The 26,555-nt window shown below is 42.8% G+C and overlaps 1 protein-coding gene across 1 annotated transcript in view; it reads left to right on the top strand.

Moving 5' to 3' along the window:
* The window catches only part of CLVS1 (clavesin 1), a 167,409-nt gene that overhangs the window by 138,726 nt on the left and 2,128 nt on the right, over window positions 1–26,555 (top strand). The window contains 2 exon segments of the mRNA XM_045204923.3: window positions 4,781–4,891; window positions 7,746–7,981. Of these exon segments, the coding sequence (XP_045060858.2) occupies window positions 4,781–4,891; window positions 7,746–7,981 (347 nt within the window).

The raw sequence follows: 26,555 nt of genomic DNA, 5'->3' as shown, positions 1-26,555 counted from the left end.
TATTGATTCAAGAGTTTTCCTCTCTTTTTATATTTGTGTTTAGGGCTGTAAATACCCCTGTCAGCACTGCTTTAACTGTGTACCCCAAATTTTGATGTTTCACTTTCATTCAATTCCATGTATTTTGAAAATTTCCCTCAAGACTTCTCTGACCCATTCATGAATTATTGAAAGGTGGGTTCTGTAGTTTCCAAGCATTTGGAAACTTTCCCATTATGTTTGCAGTATTGATTTCCAGTTTATTCCATAATGAACAGCGAACATATTGTGTACAACTTTGCTTCTTTTAAAATTGCTGAGGTTTGTTTTATGGCCCAGATATGCTCTATCTTGATACATGTTTTACAGGTAATTAAAAAGAAAGTGTGTTCCGGTGCTGGGGGGAGTGTTTTATACATACCAATGAAATGATGTTCACGAATGGTGCCGGTGAGTTCTTTATCTCCTGGCTAAATTTCTGTTCATAAGTCCATCTGTTGTCGAGAGAGGGATGTTTACCTCACCAGTAATAATTGTGGGTTAATCTATTTCTTCTTTTATTTCTACCAGTTTTTGTTTCATACATATTGCAGCTGCTATAGTTATATCTGAAGTGAGTTTCTTTTAGACAGCATGTATAGTGGATCCTGTTTTCTAACCCACTCTATCATTCTCTGTCTTTTAATGGGTTTATTCAGACCAATTTAAAATAGTTATTAATCGGTTAGGGCTCAAGTCTGCCATTTTGCATTTTCTTTTGTATTTGTTCTCTCTGTTTTGTAGTTCCATTTTCTCCGTCCTACCTTCCACCAGGTTACTTATACTACTTCCTAGTATTCTATTTTTATTTATCTGTGGTGTTATCGAGTATAAATCTTTGTATAGCTTCTTTAGCAATGCTGTAAGTATTGCATTATACATTTATAACTAATCAATCTATTGACATCAAAATTTTAGGAGTTCAAGTCTAAAAACCTTATCTCCCTTTACTTTCTTTTCTCTCCCCAGTTCATATGACTGTCTGAAATATTCCCCTTACATACATTTGGAACCACACCAGGCAGTGTCGTGACTTTTATTTCAATTAGAAAGCTTGAGAAGAAAAACCTATCACATTTACCTATATTTTTGGTTGCTGTGTTCTTCCTTCCTTCCCAATGACCCAAGATTCTATTGATCATTTTCTTCCTGTTGAAGAGAACTCCTCAAGCCGTTCTTTCAGGGTAGGTCTGCTGCCAATAGATTTGCTTGATTTCCCTTCACCTGAGAATTTCTTCAACTGCTCATTCCCAAAGGATATTTTTGTTGGATATAGCATCTAGATTGATAGTTCTTTTTTTCAGCACCTACAAAATATTGTGCCACTTCCACCTAGCCTCCATGGTTTCTGATGAGAAATCCACGGTCATTACAAGATAATTTTTTCTCCTCTGGCTGCATCAATGTTTTGTCTTTAGTTTTTAATTATATAGTTATGATGTGTCTTGGCATCAGTTTACTCGAGGTTTTACTCTTTGGTGTTTATGTAGCTGTTCCAAACTGTAGGTTTAAGTCTCTTGCTATATTTTGGGAGTTTAAAGACATTATTTCTTGGTAACTTCCAGTCATGCCCTCTTTCTCCTCTCTTCCCAGGCCCCTGATGTCACAAATGTTGGATCTTTGTTGTAAGCCCAACAGGTCCCCAAGACTCTGCTCGTTGTTTTCAGGCATATTTTCTCTTTGCTCACATAGGATAACTTCTATTGTATCTTTCAGTTCACTGACTTTTTCCTCTGTCCTTTCCACCCTACTGTTGAGCCCATCTGCTGAACTTTTTTGTTGTTTTAATAGTACTTTTTGGTTGAAATTGTATTGCACATTTCTTTATATTTTATATTTCTTTGCTAAGAGTATCTGTTTCTTTGCTGAGATTTTTCTACTTTTTTCATGTGTGTTTATAATTGCTTGTTAATTTAAAATCTTTGTCAAGTAATTCTAACATCTCTGTCATTTGACGTAGATCTCCATTAGTTGTTTCATTCAGTTTGAGGTCTTCCAAGTTCTTGGTATAAATACTGATTTTTTCAAATAACATTTTTTATCTACTTTTTTTTAGAGTGGGTTATTTTTGTACCAAGGAAATAAATAAAAGTAATTTAAACTAGGGGGAAAGACATATTTTATACTTTGAATGCTCATAATTTGAAATGATACTATATTTTTATTGGTAAATGCATGAAATATGCAAATATTAATACTATTTCGTGGAACTGAGGTTGTGTTTTCGGTGCATACTCTTTAGTTGCTAAGAACACAGAACAACAAAGCGTTGTACTGCCATTGAATCAAGGCTTAGCATCCGGAGCTAGGTCTGCTCCAGCCCCTAAGAAAGGCACCTCCCTGGGGGTGCGGGAACCTCTTGGGGTCCTGAGAGACATTGTGTGACAGACAATGTCCCCTTTACTGCAGCTTGCTAATGAGACTGGGCTACATGACCAACAAGGATGGGCATAGGGATTGTGTTTGCTCATTTTCCCTCCCTCACCTTTCTCTGTGCATAACACACACATATATACACACAAGCATCATTATTATTAATAATATGGTCAGACTCACTTGAGAATACCCAGAATATTTGCACATTGCCTTTATTGCACAGAAGGCCTTTCATTTGGGTTTTATAGATAAAACTCGAAGGAAAGTGATCCTGTTTCTACTCTGGCCCAAACCTAGAAGTCTAAGGAATAAGATTTTCCATGAATTTATCTGCACGCGACTGCTGGTTGACCTGAAGGAGATCACTAAAAACCCAGTGGGTCTTCGAGCTGGCGGACTCGAAGCCAAGGGCAACCTAGAGAGAACTGACAGGCTCTCAGGCCTGTGTTTTATCTTTTCACCTCCTCCGACACCAAGAGCAGACAGTTCTGATGTCTCTGATGACTGATGTTCCATAAACTAAAACCAAGGGCCTCTAGATATTTTTAAAAGGTTAATATTTTCTTGGAGATTTTTGTCTATTGCCTCTCAGGTATTACTTACAGAGTTTTCTTCCACTTTACTAACCTAGAAATGTATAATACAATAGACTCTTAGCAGAAATAAAAATCTTACTGGACCTATTAAAAAAGACAGTAAAACCCAGGAATTGTAGATAAACCCTTTCTTCTTGTTCCTCTTCCACAGCTCCTCAGAACCCATGTGTAGTGTGGGGTATAATGAGTCATACCTCTGTATCACAAGTTCCAAAGGACCAAATTGTATAAGACGAAAGCTCAGCACTTACTATGAAGGAAAAACTTTGAGGAATGGCTTTTTTTTTTTGAACCAAAGAATTTTTAGATCCCAAATTGCCCCCAAAAGAGAAAAGACTACCTTATTAAGAACTTTTGTATTTCTCAATTCATATTTGAAATAGTGAGAGATTCTGACAAATGTACAAATTAGTATAAACGGTTTCTTTACCCTTACTTGGTGGTTTCATTAGGTTTTTTTTTTTAAATAAAAGAAACAAAAATAAATAAATACCCTCCAAAACAAAGACCTTTATTGAAATTGTCTTGTGTGGACTTCAAAATATTTAATTTCTTTGTACTCTGTAAAATGTCTAGATAGAGGCAAAATTCCTTTTAAGTTTTTCAAGTTTCAACCCTTAAGTACAGTTCTTACTGAAAACCAGGTCTTGGTGTGAAAGATGCTGAAAGATCCTGTAGACTCAGAGGGTTCCGAAAACAAGTTAATAACCCCCTTTCCACGTTACTAAAAACGACCCCAGTGAGGCATTTCAGACACCTGCAGGAAGCAGCTAGATGGTGGACCTGTGAGCTCAGACAGCCAGGACCTTCGGCTTTCCTCTCATCTTGCTGACAGTTTACAAAATTATTTGTTGCAATGAAATTGATTGCCAACCTACTTGGCAATTCAAATGGCATTAGCTGTTCCTTCTTTTTAAAATTCTATTAACCAAGATGAGCGTGATGCTGTCTGGGGAGGCCCCTCGTCAGGACCTCAGGACTTGGTATGGTGGGACTAGCTCAGACTTGATGAGCAAGGTCCCTTATTCCATGAATCTAATTAGCACAGAGAGCAACTTCTCAAATTTGTGCCCTAATCTGGATTCCAAAATTGGAACCATTTTCAATATGCTCTTATTTCTTGGTACTTACAAAAGTGTTGATCTGCAGAAAAAGAGGACCTCCATTAGGAGAATTAACTAGCCCATCAATCAACAAGTATCTTTTCTCTGGGTTCCACTGTGTAGGTTGCAGGATGAAGTGAGGTCCCAATTCTGTTACCTATGAGAAGGTGCTAGTATGGGTAACTGTAGGTTCCAGAGATCCTTTGAAATTCTTTTCCAACCCCTTTCTACAGAGCCCGCACTCACCTAGGAAGTACAGCCATTGTCATGGTAATCCGTGGGGAGGGTTGGAGCAGGCAAGCAGAGGAAGGTTAAAAAGGGAGATCTTGTGGTTAGGGCTCCTGGGAGCTGAAGCCTGGGTTCCCTAATGCCACCGAGAAGCCTGACCCCCTCCCATCCATGCTGTAATCGCTCCTGCCACATGCGCGGTGACATAATTGCGACTTGGAAAAGACTGTCCTGGCACCTGTGCGGGATTTTTAAGTCGTGGAGCCAACGGGGTGGGGGTGGGGGCAAGGAGAATAGAGAAAACCTCAACAGATAGGAATCGGTGGGTTTTCTGTCTTTCCCCGCCCTCAGCTAGGGCTTCAGAGGGAAGACACAGGTTGTTCTGGTGACTGCAGCCTTGCTGGCCCAGCCCAGTCCGGAGCTCCTGTTAACTGGCATGTGCTTCTCTTTCCAACCCAGGACAGCTTTCCTGCCCGCTTCGGAGGAGTCCACTTTGTCAACCAGCCCTGGTACATTCATGCCTTGTACACGCTCATCAAGCCATTTCTTAAGGACAAGACCAGGAAGCGGGTAAGGAAAAGAAGTGCCCAATGCCTGCTAGGAATGTGGGATGAGGGGGGTAGTTACGGTGCCCTCCCCCTCAATCTCTCACTCTCTCCTTCTCTCCTCATTTTTCTCTGTGGTTTTTCTGCTTTTCTACAGTCCCTGAGCGTTTGAGCCTCAGCTGGAGTTTGCAAATGGCCTGGATTCAATCAATAATTTAGTAGAACTGGGTTATTTTCAGAGTCCCAGCGACAAACCGAAGGAAACTATGAAGGCATGCAAACACCAGATGCCCATTTTACTGCCAATGATTGTGGGAGCGATGAGGTCAAACAGCTTCCTGTTCTTGGAATATTGTAATAGCCAGCATTTTGTCCTGCAAATGTAATATCATGATGAAGAATATTTATAGTTGATTTTTTCCCCGGGACACTTGGGTCATAGCTGCCAAATCTATATCATCTTTGAGGTTGGGGAAATATTCTTCATTAGAAATAATAATGAAGAAGGCTTTTAAAATCTTGATTGTATCAGCTGATGACATTGGGGAAGCTGGCCTTGTTTATGGCTTTCTGATTAGTTGAGAAACTGAACGTTCACTGACTGCTCTGAATCTATTTCCTCATTTATGAAATGGGGATACTAATGCCCACACTACAGAGCTGCTGGGGTAATTAAATGTGACGGCACATGAAAACAGGTAGAAGAATGCCACACATGTAGGAGAGACACAGTGGCTGTGCTTTCGTTTTACCATTTAGCTCCCTTTTCTTTCAAGCTTTCTGATATTAGCTACTTTCTTGGGAACCTGGCCAGGGGCATTCTTACAGCATCTTGCATGTGCCCCTCTACCCAGGCCCCCATGCTAGGGAAGGACTCCGAGTATTATGGGGAGAATGATGATGTGAGGGAACTCCGCAGCACCGCCCCCCCCCCCACACACACTTTTCAGGGTTCCTAACTCCTAGAACGCAGATGCTTCCAGGTCCTTAGGAAACACTGCAATAGGGTACAAGAGGGGTCATTCTGCTGTCACTAAACAAATGTGGAATTGGGAATTAGAACAAATCAGCCTCAAGAGGCAGAGACATTCTGGGACATTTTGCAATCTGTCTGGGGCTCAGGACAGTGCTGAGGACAGAGATGTGCTCTAGACTGTTTCTAATACAGCTTCAGGCTTCCCACTGGCTTCATCTTCTACTCAGGAAGGAGCCAGTAAGAATTCCTCCCACTAAGCAATCAACATTTGGTGCTGTGCCATAGAAGGGAGTTTCGGGAGCTCTGGGTGCAGAACAGAATTATACAGGTGGAACATCCAATGTCCTACCCGTTGAGCTTCTCCATCCCATGGAAACCCCAGGAAAGGGCCAGTTTCCAAAGCTCCCCTTGTCCTTCAAGAACCAGAGGTGTTGGGTGGGTGGGTACAAATGTTTGCTCTTAACAGTAGGCTGGTATTTAGGTCCAACATTTCACATACTGCAGTTCCTCCTGTGAGGTGTTTTTCAAAAGCCAGAACATGTGAATTTCTTCAAAAGAACTCTTATTAAAATTTGGTCATACCCAATCCAATGTCAGAAAATGTACAGTTTTCTGTAGTGCTATAGCATTCTTCTGAAGAATTTTAGCACTTAGCTTCTTGTCCCTTTCTTCTTTAAATAATGCCATTACATCTTAAGTTAAAACCAATACAATAGAACAAGGTAATACGTGTTTATCATATGCTAATGCAGTATACTCTAATATAGTATACTGTTAATATGGTACAATATAGTACTTGTATGGTATGTTATGATACTGTATTTACATATTTTAAAAATCACACGTACATTTCATAATGATTAACTGGGGGGTGTGTACATGTGTGATGGTCCTATACTTATGTGTCTTGAGCCTGCAACATGGAGAAGTGTGGAAACTAATGTCATTACACAGGCGTACATTAAATACACTTTCAGGAGTCAATTCCTAAATTTCAGGCAGTGGTAATTATCACCCTGTGGCTTATCTATCCACTTTGTGCATTTGTATGGAAATACTTATAATTTGGGGGCGTTTTCTTCCCTGCTTGACCAATGCCCATCACCACCCATTACATGTGTAGAAGCTGCAGACCCATTTGGTGATGAGCCCTCAGTCCGGACATGAACGGGAAATAGCCGCAGTAACATTCCACGATAAACTCCCAGGCCGCAGTTGCCAATTTCACTGACTAAGAATTGAGAACTTTCACCTTGTGCCCACATGACCCTGGGAGCTGGGAGCATATTAGAGGAGTAAGAAAACACCATCTTTTTTTTTCTGTGCATCTTTCTCTTCCTTTTGTCCAGCAAGACATAAATGAACAAATCACCGAAAAATAGAAGTCATCAGCTAATAAGGAGTTAATTGGGGGAAGGAAGTTGGAGAACCAGAGTAGGCAGGTGTCGCTGGGCCAGACTTAAGAAGAAGCTGCGGCTTGTGGTGGGCCTGGGAATAATGGGGAGCGTTGAGGAGGTACAGAGGGCGGAGAATGCTCCAGGGGAGAGAAGAGAGCAATGCAGAGGTGCAAAGAAGCATGGTGGGGGCGTGGATGGTCTGCTTCACTACTCTTTCCCTCAGCAAGGATAATTAGGGATGACTGTCTCTGTAAATTTCAGGCCATGGCCAAATAATACCCAATTTGTTCATGAACTTCATTTTCAAGGACTATTAAATCAGGCCCTTTTCTGAGCAACAAATTAACATTTCATAAAGCCGAAGCCATAGACACAAAACTGAATGCCTCCTTAAACACCATAATCAACAGCAGCACATCCAATTTGTCATTGCTCATTTGTGTATGAGCTTAAACACTCGGTCATATGTTTTGGATTTTTTAATGGCTAATTATTTTTCTTTCCAGATTTTCCTGCATGGGAACAATTTAAATAGCCTTCACCAGCTAATACACCCTGAATTTTTGCCCTCGGAATTTGGAGGAACCCTTCCTCCCTATGACATGGGAACTTGGGCGCGGACATTACTCGGTCCTGACTACAGCGACGAAAATGACTATACTCACACTTCCTACAACGCGATGCATGTGAAACACACGTCGTCCAACCTGGAGAGGGGGTGCTCGCCCAAGCCGATGAAGAGGTAAGGCCTGGTTTATCAGAGGCTCCCTGTCAGAGGTCAACAGGCATTTTTGATTTGGGCCTATTGTGGGTTCAGTAACTGAAAACCTTCATGGGCACAGAACTTAAAAAAAAATAAATGGCAATACATTCTTATGATTCCATCTGCAATGGAAGCAAATGGGGCTTGGATGCCACAGAAATATTGTTGTTCCATTGTATGAAAACAAATCTTTGAAAGGCTAGGACCTAACTCATGCAGTGATTACAGCCTGAGTGTCTAAGGAGGCTGTTATTAATACACACAGACTGAGATGTTGGACCTTTGAGACAGAGCGGATGGAAAAGCAACCTGCTAGCAAATGTCCCTGCATCCGTGTATTTGGAACCATTTATTGAGCATTTAGTTGGCTGTAGACATTGATCAGACACTGGGAGTACACATAAGAATAAGACATCGAAAGAATGGAGAAGTGGCCCTGGGGAAGACCTGCCTAGTAAGACTTCCAGGAACCTATTTATAAAGTGGTGACATTTGAGCTGAGCTCTGAAGGAGGAAAATCACCAGCCCAGGTTTAAAAAAAGGGGGAAAGACCTTCCAGGCAGAGGAAGACAGTCATAGGTGTAGAGGCATTAGAGAGATGGGACGTTCTAGTGGGGCGGATAGGTGTGCAGGGGTTGGGGGATGATGGTGGACACGTCTAAATTTCCAGAGATTGTTGCATCCAGATGGTGAAGTACATTGTATACTGTGCCATGGAAGAGGGTTTTTAAAAAGTTGATATACGAATAATATATGAGTGCTTTCCTACTATAAAAAGTAAAACCTTATTTTTAAGGCTAAATTCTCCTTCAACTACTATCCTTAATCCGAATCTCTCTCCATAGGTAACTGCTGTTATCGGGCTGGGGCAGACCCTTCCATTCGGTTTTCTATACAGTACAGTGTCTTCGCTGGCTAGGGCTGCAGTGCCACAGTGCCACAGACTAGGTTTCTTAAACAACGGAAATTTGTTTTCTCATGGTTCTGGAGGCCAGAAGTCCAAGATCAAGGTGTTGGCAGGGTTGGTGTCTTCTGAGGCCTCTCCCCTTGGCTTGTAGGTGACCCTGTTCTCCTTGTGTCTTTACATGCTCGTCCTTGTTCTCGTATGGACACCAATCACATTGCATTAGAGCCCACCTCACTTGGCCTTAATTACCTGTTTAAAGATTTTGTATCCCAACATAGACAGTTTGAGGTCCTGGGGGTCAGGACCTCAACATACAAATTTTGGGTGGATAGACTCCCTCCCACCGCCTCTCATTATATAACATTTTCCTGTTAGTAAATCTAGACCTAGCTTATGCTTTCAGTACTGCACAGCACTTCAGAGCATGAATAAGTGAGATTAGCCATTTCTTTCTGATGGGCATTTAGGCTTTAAATCTTTTTCTCTATTCCACACAAGGCTCACTGAATGGCCTTGACATGCCTCTTCATTCTCACAGGAAAGTACCTCTGGGTAGACTTGGAGCCCGGAAGTTGCTGGGGCAGCGGGTGTGTGCATTTTTAACTTTAGTCCACACTGCCTCGAGGTTCTCCAAAGCAACCATACTGATCGACACTCCCACTAGGAGTGTGTGAGACTCTCCTTCCCCAAACCCTTGAAAAGTACTTGATATTATCTAATGTTTAGGTTAATCATAATCCGTTTGGTGGGACAACTCTATGTCATTTTTGTTTTCATTTGGATTTCCCTACCAGTCATAGTTAGTAAGCAGAGAAATGACATACCAATGTCTGAGTTGTATAAAGCTCACGGAATCAGCAGGGAAATGGAGATGACTAGCTGTCAGAGGGCGGATGCAGGGGCTCCGTGGGCAGCGGAGGGTCAGAGCTGATGTAGAAGCAGTGGAAGACGGGCAGAATTCTGCAGATGTTTGGGGAAGGAGGGTGTCACTGATGGGGTCTCCTACAGATAAGTGGGCTTATGTGGATGTCCCAAACCAAGAAAGTATCTCCAGGAAGAGGATCTCTGCATTTCCTGCTCTGTTGGGAATATTATACTCAAATGCCTGGAAAGTCTCTCTCTTCTGGGACTGGTAGCCTGTGAAAATGCATTCATTGGCCGAGAGGTTGGTTTTGTGTCTCTACAGTGAAGGGACTGACCTTGCTGGTATGAGTGGAATTGTCTGACCTGGGTCCTGACTTACTCTCAGTCAGGGGGATGCTCAGTAAGGACAATCATAACAACTCCCCTCACTCCACTAACACTGTTTTGGGCACTTTACCTGCATCATTAAGTCTTTAAGTCCTCACCACAACTACATGAGAAAGACAGTATCATTATTCCCATTTTACAAATGAGGAAACAGACACAGAGAGGTTAGGTAACTACCCAAGGTCACACAGCGAGTGAATGGCCCAGCCGGGATTCTGGCCAACGCAGGCTGGCTCCATGCTCGTGTTCGTGTCCTCTGTAACATAAGGCACACTGCCCGCCTTTCCTCACACAGTCTAGCCTCAGCTCTAGTTCCAAACCCCTCCCAGCCCGTCATGGGCAGGGACAATGACACCTCACACAACCTGTCCCTGCCTGATCTCTAGAGTCTTAAAGAAGGCTATCATACCCTTATATATGTCTGAGCTTCCAAAGTGAAGTGGTATAAAATAGGGATTTGCCACTCTTCAAGTGACCAGTCACAGACTTACATCTCTTTGACCAGACACATCCTGACTCCAAGTTTCACCCCTGAGTTGATGATGAGGGTCAGTGGAGGTGACGGCTTTCATTATTATGGTGAGAGGGTAAAATCTTTATCTAATTCTTATTTCATCTTAACCTCTTCCCAAGAGTCTAGCCTAGTGTCCAACACACAGCAGGTATGCTATGCATGCTTGCCACGTAATAGTTAATGTTTAATGAAAGATGCTATCTCCAAAACCCATTCTTGGTGCATTTATCCAATTGCTTCAGCCAAAGTGTTAGCACTCAGACAGGGAGTTGATTTGCCCTGGCTTTCCCAAGGCTGTCACGGATCCATGGAGCCCATAGGATCCTAGGAGAGGAGATAAGACCTGCACACAAATAACTGCAGGACACTACAGAACGGGACAGGTATTGCGCTTTAAAGGCAGTGTAAGCAGCTTTTCGGCATTCTGAGGAAGGATTCACTAATTTCAACCAGCAAGATCTCCGAGAAGTCCTCGTGGAGGAAGTCGTAGCTGACATGGGTTTTGGAGGTGCAGAGGCATGAGAGGGATGTCACGTTGCATACACATCTCATAACATTACTGGGGCCACCAAGGTGTCCTGCTTACTCTTGCTGCCTTTGCTGCAACATCTTTGAGCCTTTGCTCAGGTATTTGAGGCATCAGCAGGATGGACAGTGAGATGACTGGTACCACAGTGACAAGGAGGGACAACCGCTGCTGGTGGGCTGTGTCTGCCATCAGGTGCCTCACTGACGGAATCTGCAGTGACCATGAAAATTACAGGGACAGAGGAAGCACCATTCACGGCATCTTTGGATCCCTCAGAATCTATAGGGACATGGGAAAATTGAAAACAGAATTGGAAGAGACCTTAAAGGTCACTTCTTCTGTTTCCCACCTGATACAGTTGTCAGTTCTGTAGCACAGGCTGTTGGCCAGCTGCAGTTTGCATTGTCCAGACACAGGAAGGCACCTTATGCGGCTGCGTGTTCCCTGTGGCATGGCTCTAGGAAGTACCTCCTTATTCTGAGCCCGGTGACCTGGGTCTGTCCTCTGGAACAATGCTTCTACTTCCTGTGAGCGGACATTACCTATAGTCCTAACCCCTGTTCATCATCTCCAGCAGTCCAGTTATTCCTTCTATTAATTTTCCAAATAAGCATTCAGAGCTAAGCACTAAAAGAGAAACTGCAAGCCCGATGATAGTGGAGCCATGGCTCCTTCTAGAAGCCCGGAAATTACAACAGCACAAAAGCACATTTTTTCTTTCCTTGTGCAGCAAGTGAGCTGAAGGGAGTTATCACTACACCCAGCTGTGATACGGCCTCACCACCCGGGCCAAATGGAATCATTCCGAGGAAAAGCAGACCCAGAGCGCCTTTGAAGACACACAGAGAGCTGTTTAACGTGCAGAATCCCTGACAGGGATCAATGGTTTTGCCCACCCAGGCCTTATCCGTTCAACAAATATTTAGTGCACATCTCCTCCATGCTGAGATCACAGGTCCCTGTCTTGCATGGAATCGAAAGACCAGTGTCAGTAAAACACCTCAGTAAAAGTGTCAGTATTCTACCACTCATGCAGAAGAGCACACGCATTCCATTTTGGCTCTGAACCCCTGGACTTGCCCAGCTGACGTGACATAGCACCGGTTCTGTTCCCTGCATTCCACACAGGGGCGGGCAGAAGCAGGCTTCCCTCTGCGAGTGCAGTGAAACTCAGGTCATTCTTGTACTGTTATTTATTAATTTTGTATTATTTCCCATGCGAACAGCTCTAAACCTACTTTCGTGTACTCTTGTATTTATATTTAAAGGTGTTTGTCCCCAAGTTTTGTTGGTTTTAGCACTTATTTAGCATTTAACATTTAGCACTTATCAGAGATCCAGAAAATTATTTGGGAGAAAAAGGCCTGAAAAACCCATCCTGCATCTCTACTGCCTCTAGTAAAGTACGGCCCTGACTTTCAGATCCACCCTTGTCGGTCACGCCCACTACCCTAGGGAGTCAGTGAGCGAGGGGGCCGATGCTTCGGGGTCTTGTCCAGCTGTACCATGATAGGGTTTCTTTTGGTCCTCTTGACTAAATGCCTTCATCCTTGTATTCCCTAAATACCCCTCCCAGACCTCGTATCTGAGAGGTGAGAAGGTGTTATAAAGGCATTGTTAGCTATCTGATTTTTGGGGGTGGGAGGTGGGGAGAACATAGGGAAAAGCCCGGATCAATTTCAGATTTCTGAGCCAGAAAGACATTTTAGGCCATGTTGCTCCCTCTCTGTCCCTGCCTGGGTAGTTCAAGTGAGTTCAGCTATTTTTTGCTGTCAATAGAATTGACCATGACCTTGGTGATCTTTCTGCATGTAGCCCTCTTTTTATGGGGCGAATGTATGCATTTGCTGGATAACTACTCATTTCTGGCAGAAGCAATACATCATCATGAAATACAATCCATGAGAAAAGAATGAGAGGGACAGTGTGGGAACAGGAGGACCCTTGTCTTCTAAGCAAAAAAAGGCCTGTTTTACTGTGTGGCCTGGGAACAGATGTCCCATATGGACATTACATTCAATAAAATTACCTAATGCTCACTTCTTAATGAAAGACCCACAGTCTCTGCTGGTCTCTAATTGTCTTGTGACAGATTTCTAGTGAAAAAGATCGGAACTTCTTTATTTTGGGGTGTTATTCCCACTCAGGCAGCTAGAGACTGAGACGTCATTGCTTCTAGAAGCAAAGACCTCTTGGGTAAGTCCTAAATGCCCAGTGTTTTATGCAGATTATCGGATACTGTTGTATTTCACGGATCCTAACAGGAATTTGTTAACATTTCTTAAATAACAATATCAAAAAATAGCTGCTTAGCCTCATCGTTGCTTGTGTATCTGACTGAGATGCAGCTTTGTCTTCTGTGGCAGCCATGAAGGGGCCCTCTCCTTGCAAGCACATCCTACATACACAGCCACACGGTGTTAGAGGGAAAGGCCATCGGTGCAATGAATTTGGTCAATAAGAAAATGAATGGAAGTAGAAAAATGTTTTCTCTTCTTTTTCAAGAATGACATGACAAATTCTGAGATAAAGTGTTCTGAGTGCCTGGCAAAGCGGAAGTTGGGTTGGATTAGCGGGAAATGAACACGCGTGAGTGAACTGGCTGGGTGCGGTTTCATATTCAAACAGTTTGATTACTCACAGTGCACATTCTGAGAAGAGATTCTTGTTTGCCCAAGCACCACGTTCAGATGCAAGTACTTGGGAAGGGAGACGGAGTACAGGCAAGAAAAACAAAGAACATTTCTTCCTCGCAAGCATGTTGCTGTTAGTAAACAAACATTTTGCTGGATTCCAATAAAGCTGATGCTGTGTATGCCCAACATCCAGCCAGCAGTGAGTCTCTCTTACAAGCTTAAGTGATCATGGTATATGATAAAAATCTCTTTGCAGTGTCATTCTGAGACCCGGGGTGCTGTCTGTATGCACAATTACAGTTTCTCTTTGGACTTAGACAAACCTTGCGGTAGAGAGCATTCGGGCTCACTGTGTCCACACTGTGGTGTTTGAGTTTCTGTGTGAAGGCCGTAAGGGAGCGCTGTGGAGTTTCCAGCATCTCACTGGAAACTCCCGTGTTCCTGTCACGGTGGTGATTGGCCCGGGGGCCCTGCTGCACTTTGCTCCCCTGCTTTTCAGGACAGGCTTTGGAGGTGCCAGGCACCACGTCCTAATCCCTGCCTGCCTGCTGATGCTTCGCGACGTTGACACACTGGTTACACTTTTCCTCTCTCTGCCTTAATTTTCCAGTTTTACTCAACATGGGTCCTCGTCATTCTCTTCTGCTGATTTTTTTAGTTCTGTGACCTTAGGCAAGTCACTCAACTTTGCCAATCTGGGTTTCCTCAATTATTAAATGGATATAACCCCAGGGGTCACTATTAGAGTTGAATGACAGAAGGGTGAGAAAGTAGAGCACTAAAGTAGAACAGCTTGATAAATAGTACTTTCTTCCCAAATGTCGTACTTAAGGATTTCCATTTTGTAGAATTTTGATTTCTTTCCCAATGGAAGCTTCTCCAAACAATGAAAATTCTCAACCTCCTAACAGAGAAGCAGGGAATAATTAGGCTTTGTGGCTTGAAGGGAGATGCCTTGAATTCCTGGCTAGAAGTAAGATTTACATTGGCCATTTCCCTTTTCTGCCTTATTTTATGCATAGGCCCAGCATCAGGACTTTTGTTTCTTTGGAGCCCTGCACCCAGGCTGTGGCCAGGCAGGGTAGGTACAGGGCACAGAAAGCGAAGCCGAGCAGAAAGAGGCGTTAGTGCCATAGACCCCTTTGCCTCTCTTCCTTCTTGTCTGTCAAGCCGGCCTCCCCTTCACCACCCCTCCCTGGTCTCAGCCTGTCCCTTTTTGCCTTGGGTAACACATAGTCTCTATTGGTCTTTGATAGTATGCTCCTTTCTCTCCATCCATCTAATCTAAACTGTTATCCATATGGTCTTGTGTGCAATCTTTAAAAATCGTAATGATGCCTCTCCTTTGCCTAACACCCACCAAAGACTTCCCTCTGGTCTGCTGCATCAGATGAAGGCTGCTCCACTGTAGTGCACGCCCTGGCCACACTGGCTTCCACCCACACCCTCACGGTGCCAGGTGTCTTCGCTGCTCTGGGATGCTCTTGGCCTCACTTGTGGCCAACTCCTTATTCATCAGATGGTGGCTTCACCATTCACTCCCTCTCCATCCTGCTGAGCCCCTTCCTCCCCACTCTGCTATTCTCTACTACTGAATTCTGTTTCCTTTTTAATTTCATAATTGTATATTTGTGGGTTCTACTTATGTATTAAATCACCCTTCTATAGATTACATACTCTCTGAGGGCAGGGGCTATGCTGTTTTACTCACCAATATACATCCTGTACCTCACATCGTTCCTAGTATATAGCAGAGACTTAATGCACATTTTCTGAAGAAGGAAGAGGGGAGGCAGAGAAGGGGAGAGAAAGGAAGGAGAAGGGAGATAGGAAGAAAGGCAGGAAGGAAGAAACTGTATGACGGTGACTGCTGTTGGAACAGGGTACTCTGTAGAGTGATGAGGAGGTCATTGTCAACCATCCAGAATGGAATGACAGTAACACGGTCTTTGTAATTAGTTTGACTAGACTTTGAAATGGTCTTTGGGGCTATCAATAACTGACTCCTTAACCTTATTGTTTCTTCCAATTTCTGAATTTCCATTAATAATTAACATCTATAATACTTATGTATTTGAAAATTATATTCATTTATTTATTTAACAAATCAATATGTATTCAGTTCCTACTGGGCACCAAGGTATAGGATAGAGAGTATTTTTAAGAGACCAGGATCTGCAATCAGAGTCTGGATGCAAATTAGTTGTGGTATGACCTGAGTAGCTTTCTCTTTCTAACGGGAAGTAGCCATAGATCTGCCTCGTTCTTGTGCTGTGAGGATTAAATGAGGTGAGTGCAAGCGCTAGCTGCGGAGGCTGGAGTGGTCTGCAGGCTGGATGCTGCTCCTGCTTGCTGGTCCATAGTTTACTAAGAGAGATGGACTTTAAATGCATTGCTGTGCAGCAGCTCTTTCACAATCACCATGACAAGTGATTTGGACATTACGGCATGTCACGAGGGTGTATATTGGGGGTCCTGATCTAGTCTGGGAGGTGATGGGCAGGAAGGGCTCTTCCGAGGAAGCTGCACATAAGCTGAGGCCTGAAGGATGAGAAAAAGAATTTTCCAGGTAAAAGAAAGAGAAGTGGGAGCAAACACCCTGCATTCGGAGGGGCAGGACCAGTTCCAGGGAGTTGCATGTTTTACCAAGAGGTAGGAGAGCAGAGCAGAAAGCAAGGAGATTAATGGCTGGGAAGGTGTGCAGGACCACATAGATACTGATAAAGATACTGAATTTTATCCTATCTGCAAAGGAAACTCATAGGAAGGTTTTAGGCAGGGGAGTCACATGAATATATGCGTTATTAAGAAGCTCACACTGTCTCGCAGGAAGGCCTGGAGGGGTGAGAGTGACGGTGCGGAGAAGACAGACTTGAAAATACGTGGTGACTGAAATCAGCAAGACCTCGTGATCATGTGGTTGTAAGGAATAAAGAAAAGAGGTTTCAGGAGTCACTGGCGGTCTCTGGCACATGTCGTTGGATGGAGAATATTACCATTCCCCAAGATTAGAACTCTGGAGGAGGTGGTTACTGGGGAGAAGGTCCAAAGAGGTGACACTTCATCCTTCCTGAAACTCTCCCTCTATCCCCTTGTCTTCAGGGACCCCGCATCCCGGACACCTCCTATCACTTCTAACACTCACCCTGGAGCTCTCCCTCCTGTGGCTCATATTTTTTTATGCATTTGAGTTCCTAGTTTATGACAGTTCCAGAATTCTCTTCTGAGCTTTAGAACTATATATGCAGCTGCCTACGTTAGCCCTCAGGTTAACTGTGTTCAAAACTGAATTCATAACCCCCCCCCAATCTTGTTGATTCTACCCACTAAATACAGATCTGGATGCATTATTGTGGAATAAGGAGTTGTGTGTGTGTGTGTGTGTGTGTCTTGAAAATCAGCTATATCTTTAAATGGAACCAAAGTAAAACAAAGATCTAAATTGAATAATAGTAATCCTTCATCTCAGTGGAGGTGCACCCTCACTAAAGCAGGAGGAATCTGCTTCCTGTCATGTTGTCCTGATTCATTTGCTTCCTAGCACTTCCTACTTTCCAGAACTTTCCATTTGCTTCCCTGTTCATTGTCACTGTCAGCCCCTCCCCTCCCCCAGCTCTGAAACAGTTGTTTCCTAGACTTGTTCTGATGGTTCTTAAAAACTGAGTTTTTCAGGTTTTGAGAATTAAAAACAATTTTAAAATAGATAATTTAAAATAGATTTAAATTAGGTAAAACAGATCATAATTCCCATGTTACAGATAAAGTGGCTAAGGTACACAGAGGTTAAATGATCTACCCACAAAAAGCAGGTGGCAACATGTAAACCCGGTTCTCCTTATTCCAGGTCAGACGTTCTTTCTTGTGCATCATATTTATTCTTACACTGTTTGTGTCTACCTCCCTCCCTTTCTTCCTCCTTCCTTCACACCTTCCCTTCCTTCCCTCCTTTACACAGCGGTTTATAGAGAACGTTCTTGGGTGTTTGCCTTTGCTCAGCTGTCATGGATGAAGTCTGTTCCCAGTCCTACCAGCCCCCATTCTAACCCTGTCTCTAAGACTCAGGTAACAAGCAACTTCCTCATCACACTGTCCTTACAATGGGCTGTTCCTAAACCCCATCTGAGTAGAGATGGACACTCAGAAAAAAATTGATATTCAGGCTAAACTAATAACATCAAGGAAGATCCATTAACATGTAATTTAGATCCACTAACATACTGTCATTTGACTCAAAAAATAGGCCCATGAAAGGTAGTTTTTGTCAAGAACACTAGCCCTCCTTTCCTAACTCCACGGGAATGAGTCATCTTCATTGTCTCAGCTGTTGGCAGCTTCTGGTACTTTTCCACCTGCTTCAGAATGTCACATTCTAGTTCTACCAAGGTCCCTCCGCTCAAGCTGCACAGCACCAGCTTCAAGGGGAGGAGAATAATTAGGCACAATTAGGATGCTCTGAAACTGGCTGACAGCTCTTTGTGCCAGTCTAACTCCAGTGACATGTGACTCCATTCAAAACAGGAGGTGCAAGCACCTGCAGCCATTTGCTGTGTCCCTATTTTAAGTTCTGATTGGTAAGGGGGGAAGTTCTCCAGAAATACCTGCAAGCGAAAAACGTATGATTTTGCACATTCCTTCTGACCATATCGGAACTCCTGAATCCACAGCAAAGTAAACAGCACTGCGTTCCGTTTCCCAGAACTTTGCAGACCTCCACACATGGAGGCTATGGAGTGACTCCAAGGGTCGTTGTCAGTTCAGGTATAGATTGGGCCATGAGAGGTCTGCCGACCTCCCTCTGATGCCCTGAGCTCTGACGAAGGATTTGCGCACGACGTACACTAGTTAGGACCTTAAGTTCGCTCACACTTTGGTTTCACTAGGACCACTCTACTTAAAGGAATTTTTTGGTAAATTGCTCAGTAAAATCAAGAATCCTTTTGTAATGCAATTAATCTCCTGCTCCGTATGTATTTTCCAAGTGTGCAGTCTTTTCTTTGGTTTTCTGCAAGTGGGCAGACATGGGCTGTCTCTGTTACCAGGCAAGGCAGAGTGTCAGCTGTTCATGTTCATAGTCAGGAGATGCTGGGAAAATGATAAACCCTTTCAAATTCAGTCAATTCTCCTTCAGAGAACTCTAAGTGCTTTAGTATATCTTATCTCTCTCATAGCCTGGTGGAGAATATGGTAATATTCTCTATTTTACAGATGCAAAGCTGTCAATTAGTATAATAGGGATACACAGTTTCATAAAGAGCAATAAACGTCTGTGTAAATGAATTAAACAAAATGCCCGGTTGCAGCTGCCAGTTTCCACCATGGCCTTTTTTGGCTCCCTCCCTGATTCCTTCTTCCTCCCATTCAAGGTCCTGGACTGCTTTGTCTCCTGGCGGATGAGCTCTGCTCTCAGTTAGGTCTAATCTGCTCCTTTTCTCCACACCAATCAACTTGCCATGTTGGCTGACCACAGTTCTGCAGAGGTGTTCCCAGGAATTTGGGTGAAGGCTATACATTTAAAAGAAAGGATCTTGAAGCATTATTAAATACCCTACTGGTCATTATAGGTAAACATATGATTTTATAACCTGTAATTCTTAGAACATTTTTTTTTCTGAATGAAGTTCTGCTTTTTCTCTTCTGATTTCGTTCACTATGCTTAAAGTTTTAATAAATAATACATGATTATGTTAACCATTGGATTCATCAATAACAATAGTAGAAATGCTTCTCTGAGAACTTGAATATTAACAACTCCTGATGTGTGTGTGTGTGTGTGTGTGTGTATTCCATCCTTTGGTGTCTTACCAAGTTGTAGATATTTCTTATACAGAATAGCATAGTGTTTAAGAACGTGGATTCTAGAGTCATTGTTGGGTTTAGATTCTAGTTCCACAACTAGCTGTGGAAACTTATGTAAATTAATTTACTTCTCTAAGGCTCAGTTTCCTGATCTGCAAAATGGAATTAACAACACCAGCCTCAGCCCTGGCTGGCGTGGCTCAATGGATTGAGCACTGGCCTGAAAACCAAAGGGTTGCTAGTTTGATTCCCAGTCAGGGCACATGCTTGGGTTGTGGGCCAGGTCCCCACTGGGGGGTGTGTGGGAGGCAACCATACATCAGTGTTTCTCTCCCTCTCTTTCTCCTTCCCTTCTTTTCTGTCTAAAAATAAACAAATAAAATCTTTATAAAAAAAACATTACCAGCCTCAGGAGAGTCTGGTGAGGATTAAACAAGGACAATGAGGGCCAAATACTTAGTGCAGAACCTGACAGGCAGCAAGTACTTAGTAAATGGCGACTGTTTTCAGTGATGATGATGGTGGTGATGAGGATGATCATGATGATTCTGATTATAATCAGCCATGGTGATGGGAGGTAACAATTCTAGAAAAACCCAAATAAACTTGAAATCTTTTTTTCCAAACTAGTCTTAAACTGATTTCAGCTGCGACAAGATCTACTGATTGCTGGTTGGAATTTTTGTGCACACGGAACACCCTTGGTGGCTACATGTCAGAGGGGAGCTACTTACTGCAGCGGGAAATTGTGACTTGACAAGGGACCATTTGTAGCAATAGGATACTTGAAAGAATCTAAAACACTTTAACAATGACACAGAAAAAGCGTTAAGTAGCACCTGGCAGCTTTGAATTCAACACTTAGAAATTTATGGAAGTGAAAGATACTTTTAAAAGGTAAATCTTTTTGGCTGTGAAACTAAATATATTGGGCACATGCTAACATCAGGAAGGCATTCTATGTCTCACCATCTTTTCTCATTTTTGGTATTTCTATGCTTTTTTTCAGAAGGAGGTAAAACCCAGTGCTGAGGTAGAGAGGTACACTATTTGGGCCAAGTAGCTTAAAGTCTGAATTGCAGGACTTTGAAAACTGAAGTCTGTTTCCAAGAACAAAGGTGATGGTAACCTGGTCTGGTACGGTCCCGAAAATCTCGGGGGTAAACGTATCAGCTCACCAGGGTCACCCTTTTGCAGTTGAAGAACATGGTGTCAGAAACTGAGTGGGACGATTTGCAGAGTCCCACCGCGAGCTGCGGACATGGGCGGTGACAAGAAGAGGCCCTCAGACTTAGGCCCTCGCCCAGCCCACTCCCCCCAGTTTACCTCTCAGAGGGCCCTTGTGACGAACAGCAAACACAACGATCTGGACTCGTAATATGAAGTTCACGTCAGCCGTCGTCTATGTCTAGAAAGAACGTTTCTTCAGATATTTGAAATTTCTTCCTAAAGTTTCCTCCTATTACTTACTCATTTACAGATTAAAAATGTACATGTTCACCTCCATCTAAGTGATAATGAATTAGCAGCCTCAACTAAGGAAGTTTCTTTCTCATTAGAATTCAGGCAACAAGTGTCACTCACTGTGTCACTCTTGTGTCACACGAGTCCTTATTGGGCCAGTGTGAGGGTTAAAAATCAATACGTGAAAAGGCTTAGAACAATCAAAATTAGCAATAACAGTGAAGAGTGTTGCTGGGGCTCTGTAAGATGACCATGAATTTGTAAGTGAGGATTAATATATTACTCTGGTTCAGCGACAAGCTTGATAGAATAAATAAGGTTCCAGACCAATGCGGGCCGATAGGAGCACCACGTGAGCCATGTAGGTAGTTTTAAGTTGTCCTGTAGCCACATCACCAAAGTAAAGAAAAACAGGTGAAATTAATTTAATAACGTATACAAGAATTATAGTTTCCACGTATAATTTTAAAAACTCTTAATGAGATGCTTTGCATTCTTTTTCTCATACTGCCTTTGAAACCCAGTGAACACATTAGCTTTATTTCCCACCTCAGTGCAGACGGACCTGATGGCAAGTCTTCCGTGGTCACACGTGCTAGGGCCCCGTGTTGGACAGGGCTGCTCTTGTCCTATTTACCTGTGAGCCCGATTTCACAGAAGCAACCTGGTTTTATCTTTTCCAAAAGCGCACTTGCTTTCTGTTGGAATTTTCTTCCTTGTGATAAGAAGTGCAGTCCATGCCAAAGCCCATCAGAGTTCAATATAAACACATTATACATTTAAATTTGAGTTATGGTACATATAGGCAAGAACTGAGTTGAACGTTCGGCTCACTTTAAAAATAGTTCACTGAAAAAGGAACAGAATACTTATTTTTCCTGTATGTTTTCTTTATATTTCAATAAATAGTAGGATATTGTGTTGTCAAATTAGAGGGAGGTTTATTTTTCATTTTTTTCACTTTGATAGTGAAAAGGTTTGCTGCTTTACAAGAAAAATACTTAGACTTATGGTTTTTTTTTATAAATTAATTTATTTATTGTGTTCAGTAAACATTGATCATTCCCGTTGAGCATAAGCATATTGCCTATAAGGGTGATTTTTGATTATGAGCAGTATGGCAGCTGAACAGAAGAATCTGTACATGTCTTTAAAATATTCCTTAAGACTCCTTATCAAGGACATTACTGAAGGTATTATGATAGAAAGAAACCCATGTTGCTTCAAACATTTGAAAACAACTATAAATATGTTGCGCTGGAAGCTACATACTTACTAATCAGGTGAGAATATCTGTGAACTCTAAAAATTGTAAGATATAAGGTAACAAGGTTAGCTTTCAGGTGGAACAGTCTCATCACTTATTTTGAATTTTAAAAATATCAGTCTTTATTTTGAAGTGTTAGTCTTGCAGTTAGTGTCAGGTTCAATGGTGCATCAGTACACACAATTCCCTCTTACAAATTTTACAATGAGGCTTTGAGCTGATTCATGCTTGGTAGCTCAATTTGTGAATGAACTCTTCCTGGAATTTGCTTATCTTTGGAATCAGTAAAGATTAAACCATGGCTATAGGTCTTTGATGATATGAAGTGGGGAAAGTTGCAAATTTTAGAGGGGAAAAGAGGAAGGGAGAAGGTAGAAAGGGAGAGAGAAAAACAAGGAGGGAGGAATGCGGGTGGGGACGGGGAGGACAAGGAGGAAGAAAGAGAGAATACAGTAGGAAAACAAAACTACTATAAAGGACACATGGACAAAATCAAGGGGGAGGGTGGAGGTGGGGGAGGGAGGGGGGTTTGGCTGGGGTGGGGTGGAGGAATGGGGAGAAAAGGCACACAACTGTAATTGAATAACAATAAAAAGTTAAAAAAAAACGTGGCTATCAAGGCTAGAATGCAGCCTTTGTTAGGGTAGTTTGCTACGCCACTGAGATAATGATGGCTGAAATAGTTCAAATCCCTCCCTTGCCTGCCCTTGGGGTTAAGCTGGCTTTCAGTGCTGGAAAGAGGACCCAAGAGAAAAGACTGAAATGTTTACTTTAGCTGAAGTGTTAAGCTTCTTATGAGAAGGCAAAGCCCCTGAATGGAGAGATTACCACCCGGAGTGATCTGGACCAGGTAGTGGTGAGGCAGGTGGCTCCTGCAGGGTGAATACACTAAATGCACAATTCCTGAGCACACTGTTTACAAGCGGTGGAGACATTTTTATCAGTGCACAGTGGAGCAGTCTTCCCAGCAATCACTTTGACTCAGCTAAATGGGCTGAGGGCAAGAGTTTTAAAATCTTGGGTGTTTCTCTCGGTTTCACTTATTTGTACTATTTTTTCTTTTTAAAAGAACATTTGCTTTATATTTTTCCAATGGACTTCAAATCCTTCATAATATAGTATTACTCATATCGAATGACCATTGTGTGATCAGGCAAATGGAGTTATGTCCCGTGGAAAGCAGAGGCCACGTTATCTTCTCCATCAGGGAAAATGTAGACGAGAAACTTAGGTTTGGTTCTGCATGCCCAGCTCCTCATTGTTCAGTTGTGACCCACCACTCACGCAAGACACACCGTTTATTGGCTGAGATAAGAACACCTGCATTCTGTGCTACTTCCAGTACAGGTACTGAGAGAAATCACATAGTCCAATCTGACCCCAGGTGGAGGTGAGGGCGAGAGCCACCTAAACAAAGACTGTGAATGATGTCTTTGTGTGAATGATAGCTTTTCTCTCCCTTCCTTTCCTTCTAGAGCTAATGCCTCCCCCCACTCCAAATCCCTCTCCTCTGGGTACTATCAGAGTAATCCTGCATCTGTTCATGGGTCTAGGGCTGGGTAACTAAAGCAATATTTTCACGAAAGAATGAAGGTTTCTCAACATTTGCTCACAGTCCCTGGCATATAGCAGGAAACATTCACAAACATTTGCTATCATGAGTGAGTGTAAATGACTGTTTGAAGATTTAGTATTTGAGATTTTTTTTTCATAGTGGCTCCCCAAATAGGAGCAGGGAAAGTTTGGAAACAAATCCAATATTCATTAAAATCACAGATAATAATGTGGACAGATAACAAATTTCAAGATTCAAAAGGAGGCAGATAGGGTGCAAATACGAGCCAATTTTAAAAAAATGAAATTTGCCCTGGCTGATGTGGCTCAGTGGATGGAGTGCCAGCCTGTGAACTAAAGGGTTGCCAGTTCGATTCCCAGCCAGGAAACGTGAGAGGCAACCACACATTGATGTTTCTCTCCCTCTCTTTCTCCCTCCCTTCCCCTTTCTCTAAAAATAAATAAATAAAATCTTTTTAAAAAGATGACATTTAATATTCAAACAAGCACCTTCAAGATGGGAGAGAAATGGTTTAACAGCAGCATGTGTGAATGTATCTAAATTTTCTCTCAGCTGTGTTGTATGAGTGCCAGAAAGACTAATGCAATTCTAGGTGCATGTTCTATGCTGCAACAGAAGCATACAAAAAGGGGGAAAAAGGAAGCAATAATTTTACTTTGTTTTGAGATGATACCCTGTGGGCAACCAGTTGATAAAGAGATGCAGGAGGGTGCTGGAGTGGGGAGTTTTAGAAACCTTGGCACAAGAGGAATCTGTTTAGCCTTGGCGAGGGTGATGAGAGGGCTGGAGGGCAATGAATACTTAGTATGTTATGTGGACCTGATGGCTCCAGCAGACAGAACCAGAAACAGCATATAGAAGTTGCAAAAGGACAGGTTTTAGTTCAATGTAAGGAAGAACTTATAGCAGAGTTGCCCCTTTAGGTGCTGGGGGAGTGTGGTTCTCAAGTTGGGTATATTCAAGAGGCTGAATGGCCCCTCACTGAATAATTCCTATTGGGTTACTCTACATAAAAGTCCCTTTTAACTCTGGGGCTGTGACTCACTTGTCATGTTGTAAAATAAAGCCACCTAGCATGAAAGAAGAGAAAAGCCATATAAGGTCTGTAAAATGGAATGGTCATCCATATCGCCTATTTTCACCAGGACCTGTAGGGCAAAGCACTGAGGCAGCTGTCCGAGGTGCTGGAGAGAATTGACCTGAGTAGGCAGGGTGCTTCTCTGGTTTTCTTCCCGCTAATTTGGGTGTGTTCTCATGTCTCCTGAATTTTTGGCTTTTCTGCTCCATATGTAATCTGCTAGCACCCTCCCCACCCCCGTGCACATCAGGGCTTTAACTCATGCAAAGAGAGAACGCACAGAAAATGTGTGAAAGAGCTGGGCTACCTGGGACTTCCTCTTCCTGTCCCAGGGAAACATGAATCCATTTCCTTTTCAAAGGGTAGTCTTCACACTTACAGTTGAACTGTTTGACTGCATTGATATTTAGAGTAGAAACCCACTCTTTTGAGACAACTGTATTAATTTGCTTCTTGGGTTCTTGATTTTATGCTTTCTACAGCGCATACATATCCCGAGTGGAGATAAGAATCTTAGGCAGAGAATTATTTGTACAGTGAGGTGGAAGAAACACTAAACATTTTAGATAAACAGCTCTGCAGCCTTAGGTGTACCCAGGAGTAGTGTGACCGTGGTAAACCTGTCCTGTTCTCCACTCTGTATTTTTGTTGCTTTTCCTATGCAACTTGTTTTCTTTGTTTTTGTTCCTTGTTTTTTTCCCCCCACCTATAAAATGGGGACAATAGTGCCATTCTTTAGGGTTATGAAAACAAATTAATTCATGTAAGGAACTTACAACAATGCCAGGTGCATACACTAGTGTAATTACAGCTTGTGTTTGGGGGTCCTTAAGACCACCCTCAGGCTTGATAATTTTCCAGAAGGACTCACAGGACCCAGAAAAGCTGTTATACTCACAGTTTAAGTTTGTTACAGCAAAAAAGAAAAATACTGATTAGAATCATTAGAAGAAAAAGGTGCATTGGGTGGAGTCGAGGTGCACTGGACCAGTTCCAAGCTTCCAGTTGTCCTTCAGTGGAGTCACGTGAATAGAGGTTAATTCTCTTGGCAATGATGTGTGACACGTGCAAAGTGTCACCAACTAGGGAACCTCGCCTTGTGCCTTGTGCCCCGGGCTTCTATTGGGGTCGAGGAGGTCAGTCACACAGGCATACAGTGTGTGTGTGATTGACCTTAGCTACTCAGTCTTCAGCTCTTCCTCCTGCTCCTTCCCATCACAAGAGGTCGAACTGAAGCAGTGTGACCCAACGCCCAGGCATGCAAAAATGGGCATTCAGTGTAAATTGTATTGTGAGCATACTCCTTGTCATGGCCCAAAGTCTCAGGTACAGTAGGACGCTCTTACCAGGCAGGACACCCCAAGGGTTTAGAGGAGGAAGGCAGAGTCTCTCCTAAGACCCTTGGAATGCGGAGGGTTTGGGCAACTCAGGCCACGGAATGAACCATTTAGTGCACACATTTGTAAATTTTGCTTGTTTGAACAATGTAGCTCAACCATTCTCTTAATGCTTTGACTGATTTTCTTTTTAGTATG

This window comes from Desmodus rotundus, chromosome 8 (assembly GCF_022682495.2).
Source record: "Desmodus rotundus isolate HL8 chromosome 8, HLdesRot8A.1, whole genome shotgun sequence".
NCBI lineage: Eukaryota > Metazoa > Chordata > Mammalia > Chiroptera > Phyllostomidae > Desmodus > Desmodus rotundus.
The sequence above is the reverse complement of the archived record's forward strand: the minus strand, read 5'-3'. Positions and strand labels throughout refer to the sequence as shown.